The 14,537-nt window shown below is 33.2% G+C and overlaps 1 protein-coding gene and 1 long non-coding RNA gene across 4 annotated transcripts in view; one reads left to right on the top strand and one right to left on the bottom strand.

Moving 5' to 3' along the window:
- The first annotated feature begins 2,950 nt into the window (after positions 1–2,950).
- On the top strand, positions 2,951–8,101 carry LOC112037192 (uncharacterized). 3 transcript variants are annotated; one of them, XR_010624576.1, is made up of 5 exons: positions 2,951–3,210; positions 3,397–3,531; positions 4,282–4,410; positions 4,515–6,445; positions 7,811–8,101. It is a non-coding gene; the product is annotated as an uncharacterized LOC112037192 (long non-coding RNA). The 3 variants fall into 3 exon arrangements; XR_010624578.1 differs by having other exon boundaries at positions 4,282–4,416; XR_010624577.1 differs by lacking the exon at positions 3,397–3,531.
- Positions 8,102–9,593: 1,492 nt separating this feature from the next.
- LOC112037189 (sugar transporter ERD6-like 5) overlaps positions 9,594–14,537 on the bottom strand; it is a 7,730-nt gene continuing 2,786 nt past the window's right edge. Inside the window, exons 3-19 of the mRNA XM_065762442.1 lie at positions 13,867–14,064; positions 13,269–13,331; positions 12,550–12,639; positions 12,381–12,440; positions 12,001–12,066; positions 11,853–11,918; positions 11,702–11,777; positions 11,564–11,628; positions 11,050–11,130; positions 10,872–10,956; positions 10,740–10,783; positions 10,599–10,661; positions 10,461–10,520; positions 10,331–10,384; positions 10,021–10,080; positions 9,803–9,917; positions 9,594–9,718 (exon numbers count right to left, since the gene is read on the bottom strand). Of these exons, the coding sequence (XP_065618514.1) occupies positions 9,594–9,718; positions 9,803–9,917; positions 10,021–10,080; positions 10,331–10,384; positions 10,461–10,520; positions 10,599–10,661; positions 10,740–10,783; positions 10,872–10,956; positions 11,050–11,130; positions 11,564–11,628; positions 11,702–11,777; positions 11,853–11,918; positions 12,001–12,066; positions 12,381–12,440; positions 12,550–12,639; positions 13,269–13,331; positions 13,867–14,064 (1,371 nt within the window). The remainder of the gene's footprint in view (positions 9,719–9,802; positions 9,918–10,020; positions 10,081–10,330; positions 10,385–10,460; positions 10,521–10,598; positions 10,662–10,739; positions 10,784–10,871; positions 10,957–11,049; positions 11,131–11,563; positions 11,629–11,701; positions 11,778–11,852; positions 11,919–12,000; positions 12,067–12,380; positions 12,441–12,549; positions 12,640–13,268; positions 13,332–13,866; positions 14,065–14,537) is intronic.

Raw genomic sequence — 14,537 nt, 5'->3', positions numbered from 1 at the left:
ACGTGTATGAACAGTGCCGTTTACTGTTCATAAGCGCTAAAAAAAGAGAGAGAGAGAGAGAGAAAACACAAAACTTGTAAACGCAGAAATGCTAACTTTTATCCAAACGGATACAGGAAGTGAATACAACATCCCTCCTCATTTTTTCTAGACCATATCTCTCTTTTTATTTTTTTACAACTATACTTTTAGATAGCTTATTTTTTAAACAAGATAAATCTAATGAAATAAACTAATCTATCCCTTGTAGTTCTGTTGGGGTACAAGTAGTCAATATGGGTTGTTGAAAAATGAAAACGTTTGTTACGTTTCATTTGGTAAGACAACGAGAGGGCGGTGGTAGCTTTTTGAGACCCTTGACAAAATGTGGTTAGCTTTTGGAAGAAGAAATGGGTTATGCATGGTAGTCTTCCAAAACCATTGAGAGAAGATATTGGAATCTATTGGTTACGGATGCATGAGTAGAAGAAAAAACAAAGAAGTCGTACCACGTGCTCAAATTTCCCATTTTTATGAAATCTAAGAGAAGTCATGCATGTGTGAAAGACAAGGAAAAAAAAAACTTGAGGAATTGGGTCAAATTTTGTTGGTCTAAATAGTGTCTTTAATCCTTATATGTTGTAGAACAAAATTTAGGTATAGTTCTTTAGATTACATTGACTAATATAACACAAAATATGTGTTATCATCTCTCATGGTTAATTAAATTTACTTTGTGGCTCACTAGCCAATGTAGTCACGTTGTTAAATCTAATTGAAATACTTAAGGTATAATATCCATTGAATTAATTGTACATAAGTTTTGTCCTATGCTATGTTATATCCCTTGCACCCTGCCCATGTTATGTATAATAGTGTTGGCAAATCCATGACAATAAAAGTCTTGATTGAATTATAATGTTTTATTTCAAGTTCAAGACTATATCTAGATCGATCGAGAATTAAGAATCTTAATTCTCATTAGGCTCATTAAGTTAGTTGTTTAAGTTTTTGGAGAACTTGTGTTGTATGACATAAAAAGAAGCCCCAAACCTCTATGTTCACTACAACTGAGAATTCAACAAGGGACTCAGGGAGAAGAATTTTCAAGGCAGTCTTTGCGATTGAAGTGATCACGAATGTCATTCATGCAAGAAATTCTAAATTAGATGAGTCTAAGTGGATTGGAGCAACTTGTGGTCACATCTCTAAATGCTACTAGAGGTAGTAATTAGAAAAAAGAAATGATATATATATATATATATATTATAATTTTATAAACTTCAATTCTAAGCATAGAATTTTCTTTAGAATTAGTGATAACACACTGTTTTTTTATTTATTTATTTTTTTTCCTTTGGATTTATCCATTGATTTTTCGCTTTGTCAACAAATCTATAGTAGGGACGAAAGAAAGGTAAAGTGAGAAACGAGGAAGGACATGGGGTATTCCTAACATCATGACTCCACACGTGTCAAATGGACTGTTGCCAATTAGTGCCTTAAGCACCACAAGTTCACTGATAGTTGAACAGCCAATTGCCCCCATTGCAATCTTTTTTACTGAAATCCAGATAAAATTTTGTCAGGGTAGTAAAATAGAAGTGTAATTCTAGTTTCATATAAAATATTATAATTTTTGGTATAAAAATCTTACGTGGCAACTGTGATTAGTTATATGTTACTTACATATAGACTCACAAATTTTTATCTATCATTCATAGTTTGCCATGTGAATAGTTGTGATCTAAGTAGTAGAATTTTTGACAATAAAAAGAAGCATAATGGACTCACCGAGCAGCTATGTAGTACCAGTGAGTTCCCTAACTTCACCAATGACGCCAGAAACTATAGTTGGCTTATTAGTTTTCGCGTTTAATTCCTCACCTCAGTCACCTGACAAAGTGAAAGCTAAGGGCAGTTAATAGGGTTGACGCTCTCAAGCCCAAGCAGTAGGCCCAAGTGGGTCCACGACCCCTTTGGTAGGCCCAAGAAAGGAGACTCGAGCAGAGTGAAACCTTGCAAACGATCTTGTCAACATTAGTTCTATCCAAGCAAAATTAGTTGGCGACAAAGAAAATCAGTACAAATGGCGTGTTTGAGACGAAAGATTTCGTTGGATGTTCAATTGGTCACTCGCATATTTATTGTCACATTTGTACCAACCTTTGATTTGCATATGCAATAATGCATGGTGTTAAATTATTAATCTATATCTAATCTAATCTAATCTAATTTAATACTATATATAATAGCAGAAATTTTTATCAAGGACTGACACGTAATGCAAAAAAAGTCCTTTAAAAACTGACACGTGTACAGCTTTTAAGTAAAACCAGCCGCACGTTATAACGTTTTGCTTTTCAAAACTCTGCCGCGCTTGCAATTAAAAAAAAGATAAATTAAAAAGTGAAAAATTACAATGTTTCACCATGATAAAACATTGTTTGGGAGGTGCGCCGAAGACCCTAGGAAGCTTTTAAGTAAAATCCAAAACTTAGATGAGAAAGAATTTAGCGATTAGAGGTGCTATTCTGACGCAATCTTCGATTCTCAAACATTAAACCCGTCCAAATAGAAAGTGGAGAGAGAACGATAGAGAGAAAAATTCGATCAGCGATCAGGCATAGAAAATGGAGAGAAAAAAAAAAATTGAGAAGACAGTCATGCTTCTGCCTCCGTCAAACCCTGTACCCTCCACTGGTATAGTTTTTGTTTTTTGGTTCTTTAAATTTGGGGTCAAATATGATTGAATTGAATTTGGGTTTTGGCTTAGGTTCGGTTTTGAGTAAGGAATTTGGTTTATAATGGTTTTTAATATAAGTTACTTGGTTTTTCTTTGGGATATTTGGGTTCAATTTGTTTTGGGTATATGTCTTTACTCTTCAGATCTTCATGGATCAATTTGGTGCTACATCTCAACAAAAATGTTATCATCTGCTGTTTCCATTTCGTTCAAAAAAAAAAAAAAAATTTTGGGAGGTGCGCCGAAGACCCTAGGAAGCTTTTAAGTAAAATCCAAAACTTAGATGAGAAAGAATTTAGCGATTAGAGGTGCTATTCTGACGCAATCTTCGATTCTCAAACATTAAACCCGTCCAAATAGAAAGTGGAGAGAGAACGATAGAGAGAAAAATTCGATCAGCGATCAGGCATAGAAAATGGAGAGAAAAAAAAAAATTGAGAAGACAGTCATGCTTCTGCCTCCGTCAAACCCTGTACCCTCCACTGGTATAGTTTTTGTTTTTTGGTTCTTTAAATTTGGGGTCAAATATGATTGAATTGAATTTGGGTTTTGGCTTAGGTTCGGTTTTGAGTAAGGAATTTGGTTTATAATGGTTTTTAATATAAGTTACTTGGTTTTTCTTTGGGATATTTGGGTTCAATTTGTTTTGGGTATATGTCTTTACTCTTCAGATCTTCATGGATCAATTTGGTGCTACATCTCAACAAAAATGTTATCATCTGCTGTTTCCATTTCGTTCAAAAAAAAAAAAAAAAACTCTTCCCTCTTCACGCTCTGTTCGTTTCGCTTCTGCAACTTCATATAAGGTTAGCATAACATTGTTAATTTTCCATTTCGGATACTCTTTCTGTGTAGTTTACCAAATTTGGCCCACTTTCTCTCCATTTGCATGTTCCGTTCCAAACCAATAGACATAGGAAAAAGAAAATCCAAAATCGTAAACCAATTTTGTGTCATCAGAAATTGAAAAGAACCCTCCTTTTTGATCAAGAAACAATAGCATCTCCTACAATCTGACCAATTTTGCAACTATCAAAATTTCCAAAAAATGCATTTTTGTTTGGTCTTTCATTGAACGAATATTGATTCTTGGCTTAGATTTTATTTGACAATGAATTGGGCCACAATAGATTTTATTGGTAAGCTCATATAAATATTCAATTCTTGCAATATGTGTTTTGTTGCTTGCTGTTGTGTCTATGATGTTTCTAAATTGGACCTGATTTGAATTTTTGGGTTTCTTTGAACGCAGATAAAAAGTTGCACTGTTCTACATATCTATTTTTTGTTGCATTCCACATGTTTGATGAAATCCCTCTTAGAATTAATATGTGATGTTTGGGTTTGATTTTTCCCACCCAATACCGTGATAAATCTATATAATTTATTCATTTATGAACAATGAATATGAACAAAAGTTTAGAAGAATGAAGTGTAGAAGATATCAGCATGGTGGATAAATTGAATTATGAACCAAATGTGATGCAATTGGTAATATTACATAACATGTACATAGTTTTTTCATAGCTATGTGATGGTGTGCTTACTTTTTGCAGACAGTGTTGCACCACAATTTCGGATGAATAAGCAACAGTCCTTCAAGAACTTCTCAGGCATTTTCTACCCAAACATCGACCCAACTGTATGTAATTGAAGGTCTTTACGTTAGAAATATTTTTCTAATGGTAATGGTAACTACATTTTAATTTCATGCTTACAAATTGTTTGATAAAATTATAATGTTCCTTTTATTCTAAAATTTCATTTTATATTGTTCATTATACTTTAGGCCAAATTGGAACTCTGCATAAGACTAGAAGAATCACACAAACCATTATGAGGAAGGAAGACCAAGATCAATCTCAAAGAAAACAACCCATTTGGCTGGTCATGGATTCAGCTGTGGAAAGAAATAGGCATGAGCCTGAATCTTCCAGTCCAAAAGGAAAGTTATGAGAGATTGACTTTCAAAATACGGAACATGATATATTTTTCCCGTAACTCCTGTTTTGTTTGATCAATTGACAAAAGCATTCCTATTTTTTCTTATACTATGCATGAAATTCTTTGCTAGCTCTGTTTTGTGACATGAATTGGTACTATCTATGCTGGGTTACTTTTATGCTCCTCATTGTGCCTAGGAAGTAATAAATTGCTGCATTTTTGTTTATTTTGATGTCTGTTAGTTTAGATCAAATTTGAATAAGATTAGGGAAAGGCATCCAGTTGTTAATTAGAGAGGGTTTTGGTCTGTGTTTTTGCTGCCATTTGCAAGCATGCCTTCATTTGTTGGCTAACTCTTGTGGATAGACTTCCCACTCCTGACATGGTTGGTAAATGGGGATAAGTCTGACCTTGTATGTGTGTTCTGCAAGAGAAAGCAAGAGTCCAGAGATCACATGTTTTATGACCGTTCATCTAAAAAATAAATACTTTAGGCCAAATTAGTTAATTGCAAAATGACCAAATGTATGGGTAAGAGTCTTCCCTAGAAGATTGTAGAGAGTCCTTTCAACTCTATGCGCCACTTGGCAAAACCTAGAAATTTCTAAAGCCAAAAAACTAAGGTACTGAATTGCTTTAGGCAGAGCAAAAATTGACTAAAAGCCAAAAACACTTTTGCTTTGTTCATGACCTAATCTATGATCCTGTTGCAACAAACCATGCGTATGACCTAGGATGGTTTCAGATTTTAGTCTACCCCAAGGATTAAGTTTACTTGATTCTGAGGGATTTCAGCTGTGATTGGTGATGAATCTATAAATGAGAGTTTCAATTTCAAATGGTGTTTTTATATATGGTTTGTTGTCTCTTACATTTTTCCGCACCTGTGTTTGTAATGTTTGAGTTGCTATAGTAGTAAATTACCTATAACCAGTACGTTTTATTTTGTTGAATTATTATATACAAAATAGAGCATAAAATATTACTTTATGTTGTTAAATATAAGTTTGGTATTGCTAAACGTTCAAAATTTGTAATGGTTCATTTACATGCGATGTTTTTTGAATTTTAGATAATTATACTTAATTACCTGGCACACAATCACATGTTTTATAGGATCTTAGTTTCTAGCACCTCATTTATGTTGACTCTTCTTAGGAATTTTGTATTTACAATGATATATTTTCCTCCATATGTTAATGCAAATCAGTCATCCTTGACTTATAAGACCTTTGGCTACTATTTGAGAAAAGCTACTAAATTAAATTGAAAGGTCAAGAAAACTTAATTTTCTGTATGTATCTATTATTTAATTTGTAACTCTTGAAGCATATGGGGATTCTAAGTGTTTTTGTGCCCTCATCCGGCAAATAGCTTGAGAAACTTTTTGAAAACAAACAAATTCAAGACTAGGTGAGTGTAGGTGCTATTGGTGATCTTCAAAGTCTATTAACCAGTATAAGAAGTGTTGGCTTTAATACGATTGATCCCAGAATTCTTTGTCAAGTCAGGTACTATGCAAATACGACATCAAATTGCCATGTGAATATCTTTTGGTCCTTTGTTGGTAGACAGGGGCTCTGTTTTGGTCCTGTCTGCATTGAATCTTTTATTGTGTTTGTGTCCTGTCTTCTTTGTATCTAACTTATGTTTTGCTTTGTGCCTTATCAAAGTTTCCAGTTTACACTATATAGTAAGGGATGTGGTGGACATGCAACCAGTTTGACCAATGTGTTGGAAGACTGTTTTATGAAACTCTTTGATTCAACCACTATGGTGAGCATAGTAATTTAATATATAGTTAGACCATCAATATAATTTTTTCCCTTTAAAATTTTTCTTGATAGTGTTAGCACAAAAATTTCAACCTTTGGGTTGAGTAATAAAAAAAAAATAGAACTAAAATAGTTTTGAAGATTATCAAATATGGACCCTTTGATTCTAAAACTAAATGCTAATATTTATTTCTTTCAAGGAAAATGCAATTGTGGTTTCTAAGAATAGAAAATTTGGTATTTGAAATTGTCATGTAAGATTTAGATTGGTGTGTTTCAAGCTTATATGTGGTTTTTAATTTTAATTTTTTTACTTAGTTTGTTCCTGTCTTTTTTAATTTTTTAAGGGGTAATAACTTGGGCTTAATCACAAACAGTAAGAAAGATCTCTTTGATTTCAACTTTGAATATGTTCCTTCATACCCTCGCACAAATTATGATACCTCAAATTAATACTTTCCCCTGATTTTTTATTTCATAAATTTGTAACCATTTTTTGGTTTTAAACTTTTTTTTGTCAAATGTTCTATAGTCTCATGGTTTGATTCGTTGTGGTTCCTAGGAATGGTAGATTGGCGTTCCAAATTGTCAGCTTATAGATTTTATAGGGAAAAAAAATGAATTTAAGAGATGAAATCTTGATTACATTACTGCAGGCCAAAATTGGTAGGTTTCAGATTTGGTGTGTTTCAAGTTTATATGTGGTGTTAAGTTATTTACTTAGGTTAGTTTGTTTCTATGAATCTCCTTATTTTTGTAGGTTCTTACTTTGAGCAAATTGTTAAATGCTTTAAATATATTTATTTTTGCAAATTACTAGAGAGGTTAGTAAACGGTGGATAATTAAGCCAAAACCGCATAGCTTCACACCCCAAAGTGTACTTACCTAACACATAGTTCAAGCATAATTTTTATATTTTACATTTAAATTTATCTACCACTTCACTAGGATGAACTTTTCACTTTACTTTATATTTACATTTGAATTTTAAAGGTATTTCTATAGTCTATGCAAGGTAAGGAAAGGACTACATACAGTTTTTTAGTATCATGCATATTGGAAATGTTTATTTTGTTAGTGAAAAAATGAGCTTAGATGAGTAGTTGGGTAGTTTCAAGGTAAAAATTTAATATGACATATCAAGTCTTATGTCATTATGGAATCATTAGTCTTTCACCATTGCATAAACCAAAGATTTTGTCATCCACTATCATGCACATTAAATTAAGCAAGTTTTATTTAGTTTGGGAGATGATGAGATATTCTTGAGGTTGGTTTGTATTTTTATAATTAAAATTGTCTTATCAAAATTAGTGCTAAATTTGATGTCTAAATCTCTTTGATTTTTATCCTGTTTAAACTTAGGTCCATGGGTTCAATTTCTTTAGCTGAGGAAGTATTAAGATGAAGAATGTGAAATGAACAACAATCTTGCTTCCCCACCAATTTGCTTTCAAGGAAGGACGATCACACCATTCTCTTTAGCTGGATTTTTTTTTTCAATTGCTAGAAATATTTCTCTCCATCATAGCGGATGTTACAGTTTTAGTTGTTTAGAATAAGCTTAAAAGAAAATCTATTTGTAAGACAAGACATATTTTTATGTATAGCATACTAAAGTGTTATTTTTCAAAATTTATAAATTCAATTGCATTAGCTACATACTTAATTAAATTTATTTAAGTAAGACTTTTGAAACAAAATGTTTTCTCCAAATATTTACCTAAAATTATTTGAATATATTTGCTTTCTCGGATTCTAATTATTGTTATATACAAAAATTTATTTGTGGACTTACAAAATTTTCATTATTTTTATTTTGTTGAAAATAGATGTACTGTTTTTTTCTTTTTCGAAAACCAGAAAATACATGTACTTATGTAATTCTCGTGCATTTGCACGGGTTTAAAAGCTAGTATTACTAAAAGCTGAAGCGTAACGTTTAATGCTGCTGCTCTTATGTTGCGCCACATTAGCTGTCACGTCATTTTTTTTTTTCTTTTCTTTTTTAAAATATAATTTTCCCTACAATTTTAAAATAAGTTTTACAATTTTCAGCCTTATAAATGCAGCCCACTACTTAATAGATTATCAAAAACAAAATTTTATCCTAATATTGGTTCAATTAATAATTGTTAAGTTTTATTAATTTTTTTTAGTTTACGTTTTTTTGGTGTTTTGGATTGTTCTTATATTATATTTATGATTGTTCCTAATACATTACTCATTATTAGATTAGTTTAAATTGTAAATTTTTTTTTAATAAAACCACCATAAAAATAATTATCATGCGCAATGCGCGGGTTCGCGGCTAGTTTTTCTAAAAATTTAAATTATTTGAAAATAATCATTTTAATCATTTAATCAAATAATTTTAACACAAGATAAAGGGGCATCCACCAATTGCTTTGGGGACAGCACTCAAGGGTCATGTTTTCTCAATCAACCTGAGACGATGATGGGTAGTTAGAACTTTCCCAAAAGTGTTCACCAAACTCCACCCATAAGAGCCTAAAAATACCTCCTACTAAATCACTTAAAGCTAAGAATATTGTCACTTTGCAATTTTACTTTTCAAGTACTTCACAACTTTTAAGCTAATTTAACCTTGAGGGCTTTTGAGTTTTGACCAACCCTATTGGTTGGTCCTTGGCCTAGTACTTAGGTTGCTTTCTCCTTCACAACTTCTATTTGTAGATTTTGAAACATTGCTTGAAATTAAAATAAAAAAAAGAAAGGAAAAAAAAAAAAAAATCCTGGAACAGATAATTGAAAACGAAATTATGAAGGTATCCTCACACATAGATGAGACATGTCAGACATAATTATCCATGTCTATTAGGTAAACTCTGGAAAATAGCATGAGGCTGGCTCCCAGTGGAAAAGCAGTTTGGCTTTGCTGCATTTCCTCTCGAATACAACTGCAATATTGCTGACTGATAAGTGTGATCAATTCATAGCAGAGAGCCCAATTGAGGGTTCACATGCAGTTAGTACTGCTTATATGTCATTTAATCCTTGGTAATAAACCAAAACTTAACTCTTAAAATCTTAATATTTGATTAAGATCACTGATGCTGAATTGCTGATGCATTGCATCTAGCACATGTTAATGCAATAATTGGTAGACTATGTGTTTTTATGTTATTCATTGCAGAATATGAGTCAGTGATGCGTGTATTTCTTCCAATGTTCGCCCTTTAGTCTCCGGTACTAGTTTTGCAACGAAAAGAACACCAAAAGCACAAATGCTTGAATATATGAAAAATGTTCCTGAAAAGGCATGCATTGGTCAGTCACCACTAGGCATAAGAACTCTGGGAAACATAGAGGAAGTCAGAAATGAGGAGGGATCACCTGCTGAGCTCCACTCGAATAAGAAGTTAAAAGTGTATGAAACAATCCAAGAACAAAACCAACTGACCAAATTGCAAAGGGTTCCAGCTGAGCCCTTCACATTTATGGGAAATATCTGAAGAAAGAGAACCATAACTTGATATGAACTATAATTTTACGGTTATTTTGGATTTTTCATTGCAGTGAAGAAGAAATCAAGCCCAATAATTTTAACCAACCTCTGATACTATAATCCATGGTATTCCTCCCATGCCAAATGAGTAAGATCCCAGATATACCTGATTGCAGGATCAAATAGTTTAACCCTATAACCAAACCAGCAGGAAATAGGTGGAAAATCTTAAACAAAAACAATCATTAGACTTCAATGCTTTCTAAAAATAGACAAGTTAAGTCAATTACAATATGTATCAAATTATCTATCAGTTTGTACACCAAAGTAGTGGTGGTAGTCGTGCGAAGGATGAAATAGCTTTTTATTTATTTACTTGTGTAAATAGAGAAAGTGGAAAACCAAAATTGCATTACCAATACACCTATGAGCGCCAATATGGGACTGACTTCTTTCCACCAGTTATGGTCCTGTTCATGTTAAATTCAAAATTACTATAGTAATTGATCATCGATATAGAGGTGTTTGAATTTTATGATAAGGAACCTGCAAAAGGAATGATAATCCTGTAAGGAAGCAACCTAAGCATTCCCCAAATGCAGAAGCCTGCAAACATTGCAGATTTTAATAGTAAATATTTGGCCAACTGCTTTCTAAACTTGAGAGACATATTTATAGTCTAACCATCAAAAGTGTTCGTCTTCCAAATTTATCTATCAATGATGCACCCAAAACAGTTGCAGGAATCTGCAGAGGAAATCTCATTTTCTGAGAAGTTCACCAAACAGAATCACAATATTTAAACTATAAAGATTAAAGATTTACCTGAAGAATAGCCACTACTAAAAAACCAACAGTACTAGATATACCTGTCACAAAAGAAACATATTTTTATATGTAAACATTAGTTTTGTGCATTATTCTCTGTATGAAGTATAGTAGTTGTCTACAATTTACCAGCTGAATCAAAAATTTCACTCATATAAAACGTAAACACATAGGGCCCTCCCAATCCTTGCAGTACCATCAGCCCAACTCCGACCTATACAAAGTAGGAGTCACATCCATGGATTAAAACAAATAGAAATCATGTAGCACAAGATGGAGAATATAGGAGAAAAATTACATGGCTTACAATGACTAAATGAACATATTTTCGCTGAAACAAATTCAGAATTTTGTCATCCGAGATTTTTTGAAGATTTTCTATATAATCCTGTAAAACAATAAAATCCTGCTTTAATTTTGTGTAGATGCCAAAAATATGGTAATAATGGATAAGAAATTTTTTCTTAAGTGAAGAATGAAAATTGAGTAGTGTCTCCAAAGCGTTAAGTTACTAGATGTGTTACTTTGATTTCAGATGCCTCATGAGAAGTATCAGCATTCTGTCCCCTAAGCCGCTGTAGGGTAGCTTCAAATTCTCTTTCCTTGCCAATTTTTTCCTGCAGAAATTTGCACTGATCTTGAGAATGTTGATGCATTCTTGCACTACTTTAAATGTGAAGCAGTGGTCCAGTACCATCTATTTAGAAGTTTATTGGTAAATTTGTCTTTAACATGGTTTTAACTCTGCATGTCCCTATATATTAAAAACAATGAGAATTTTATAAACAACTAGATGATGAGTTTAACAAGATTTAACTCACCAACCATCTAGGAGACTCAGGAATGAAAAATAGACAAAGGAGCAGTAACAGACATGGAATACAACCTGATGATGAAAATGTGTAGAGACCATTAGGAAGTACCATTGGTTTTGCAAGTATGAAATGAAACAAGTCTACCTATAATGGCCAACATGCGCCAGCTGATGAAAGAACCAATGAGAAAGGAGAAAGAAGCGCCATAACTTGCCATCGACTGTAAAATGAACGATATGATGGGACAAAAGAAAGATTTCATTCAAATGCAGGAATTTATAATGGCACAACTTACCAGGGCGATTGACATAAATCCTCCTCTTAGATTCTTTGGTGTTATTTCTGCAAGGTATATTGGCCCCTGTTGGCAGTGGATGATAATACTATTAACCATTGCATTCATAAGTGTGTGAATTTCAAAATCTAAACCTTACAACATTTACCACAAAACAGGTAAGCCCAAATCCAAGTCCCAGTGATAGTCTTCCAAAATCGAGCAACCATACACCCTTTCAGCAAGAACAGAACATTTAATACCATGAAATAAAAGCATACAAATAATGGACAATTAAAACTAACAGACCAAGACCCTAACTCAATTCAATATGCATGTTTCAATATTGTTTTTACTATTTTGGTACTCTTATCTAATAACATCAGACCTTCTATAGAATCAAAAAATATATATATATATATATACAAACACAAAGAAACAATTTGTTTTCAGTTTTATTTTTTATGGCTCTAACATTTACTTCCAATGTCTTATATCAGAAATCTTGTAGAAGCCTTGGAGGGTGATGAGAAAGACAAGACATGAAACCTTGGAGAAAATTATTGCCAGCCACCCCATGATGTAGAACATATCCACAATCCAGAATGTCTGCTTCAGAAAATCAAAACATTAAAAAGATCCATGGAATTACTTGAGATTTAAAAGTACAAACTCATCACTATATATAGAGATGTTTATTTGGTCTTGAAAAACATACACATCTACGACCAATGAGATCTGTTGTCCTCCCACTTACTAGTGCCCCTATCAATGCTCCAATTGTCATTATTGATCCAAACACTGAGTACTGCACATTTGAGTGGAAGGGGAAGAAGTCAACTATATCAGCAGAAGTACCGGAAACAAGAGATTTCACTGAGAATTATAGAATAATTTATTAAACCAATTTAAGTGATGGTTGAATACACTTGAAATTATTTTTAACTTCCCCACTGCTAAGAAGTTTTCTTCCAACTTGTTAAAAGTGAAGTGACATAGTCCTTTATTTGACGGAGCTATGGAGCGAAGACTAAACTTTAGTTTTGCTCCACATTCTGCAATTAGTGCGAGCAGAGTATTCATGGCCTATTATGCATGTTTACTATGATCCTTAAGACCATTTTTCTGATTTAGTTGAGCATGATTATTGAGTCCCTTAATTCTTTTCTACTTACTAGAAATGCCATCATTATTGCTACCTTTTCCTATCACTAATTCCATAATTTCCTTGCCCACATGTTTGCAAAATATAGGGAAAACTACATGTACTAAAATGAAGCATGAGCTTGAGTACCTAGCATTTAGCAGTTGTAAATCAAGTCAGTTGCAAAAGTCGTAGCCCACATTTTTCAAGATAAATTCTGAAAAAAATGTACTAATTTTGTTTAATTTTCCTGGGTGTGTGTGGTGCACATGTTTCTTTTAATTTGTATGTACCTCTGCTACAGTGAGGCCCAAATCAACAATGATTCCAGACTCAGCAAGTGATGAATATACTCCCTGCAAAGTAACCACAAACAGACAAACCTCAATTTCAATTAGTGTTAGCTTATCATGCAAGGCACAACCTCGGATTAACTCTAAATACTTAACACTAGCACCAAAAGCTGGTATTTTGTTGGTTTAGGATCAATGATTCAATCCTAAGGCCTATCTTTATCAAACCTTTATCATATTGACGAAGCCCTTGTATTTTAACCCAAATCATAATGGATTGTGGTGAAAGTAAGTAGGCCGTAACTCAAAATAGCACCAAATCAAACATAGTCCAGAGAAATAAAAAAGAAAAAGAAAAGAAAAGAAAAAAAAGGTCATAAAAGCACAGTCATTCTTCCAAAGAGAGAGAACAGATAACGTCAATGCTATTTATAGGAACAACATTCGCCAATTTCAAATTAAAGTTGAACTATGAACTTTATCAACAAATTAGACTTGAGAACATAGTCTAAACTTTAACTAAGTGGACAAAATATGGTTGTCCCATGTCCCAAGAATCTCAATATTACTGATTTTGAATACTAGTAATTGTACTTACAACGCAGCCACCAGTGAAGGTACTGCAAGCAACCACAAAGGTGCTGATAATGAGAATAAAGGTGGCACTGGAATCATTTTGCCTAACAGCGGCACCAGCACCACTACTCTCACCATGGCCATTGCTATTGCTTATGTTATCAGGCTCTTGTTTTACAAGTAGGGGCTTTGTCACTAGTTCATCCTCCATATTTGCTTCCTTGGATAACAGACAGAGCAAGAATAGTGGAAAAGAAATTATCTTTGTATGTGTGAGTGGCACGCAGAGAGATTCTGACTTTGAAAGGATGATTATTGAGAGAGATATTTGTCATGTGGAGGTGTCATATTGACACATCTTTTTCATGGCATACTCATATGTTCAAGGGGCAGTTTTGTTAGGTGATCATGTATTTAATAGGCGCTACAGTTAGGTAAGCATACATATCAGGCTCGCGGTCGATTTCTCCACATGCATACCTGATACCTTATTACATCTACATACCATTTCTAATTTGCCTTCACACAATCCTCATCTCATACTTTACAACTGTTATATATGAAAATTGGAATACCTTGGCCTCAATTGCTTCACTGTGAACACACCCAGCAATCAGGATATTTGAAGTAACCTCTTATTTAAGAGCAACTAGCTGCAGGCTCACTTGATGCGTGGGAATATATATATATATA

Source organism: Quercus suber, unplaced genomic scaffold, assembly GCF_002906115.3.
Source record: "Quercus suber isolate HL8 unplaced genomic scaffold, Cork oak 2.0 scaffold_459, whole genome shotgun sequence".
In the NCBI taxonomy this organism is placed as follows: Eukaryota; Viridiplantae; Streptophyta; class Magnoliopsida; order Fagales; family Fagaceae; genus Quercus; species Quercus suber.
The sequence above is the reverse complement of the archived record's forward strand: the minus strand, read 5'-3'. Positions and strand labels throughout refer to the sequence as shown.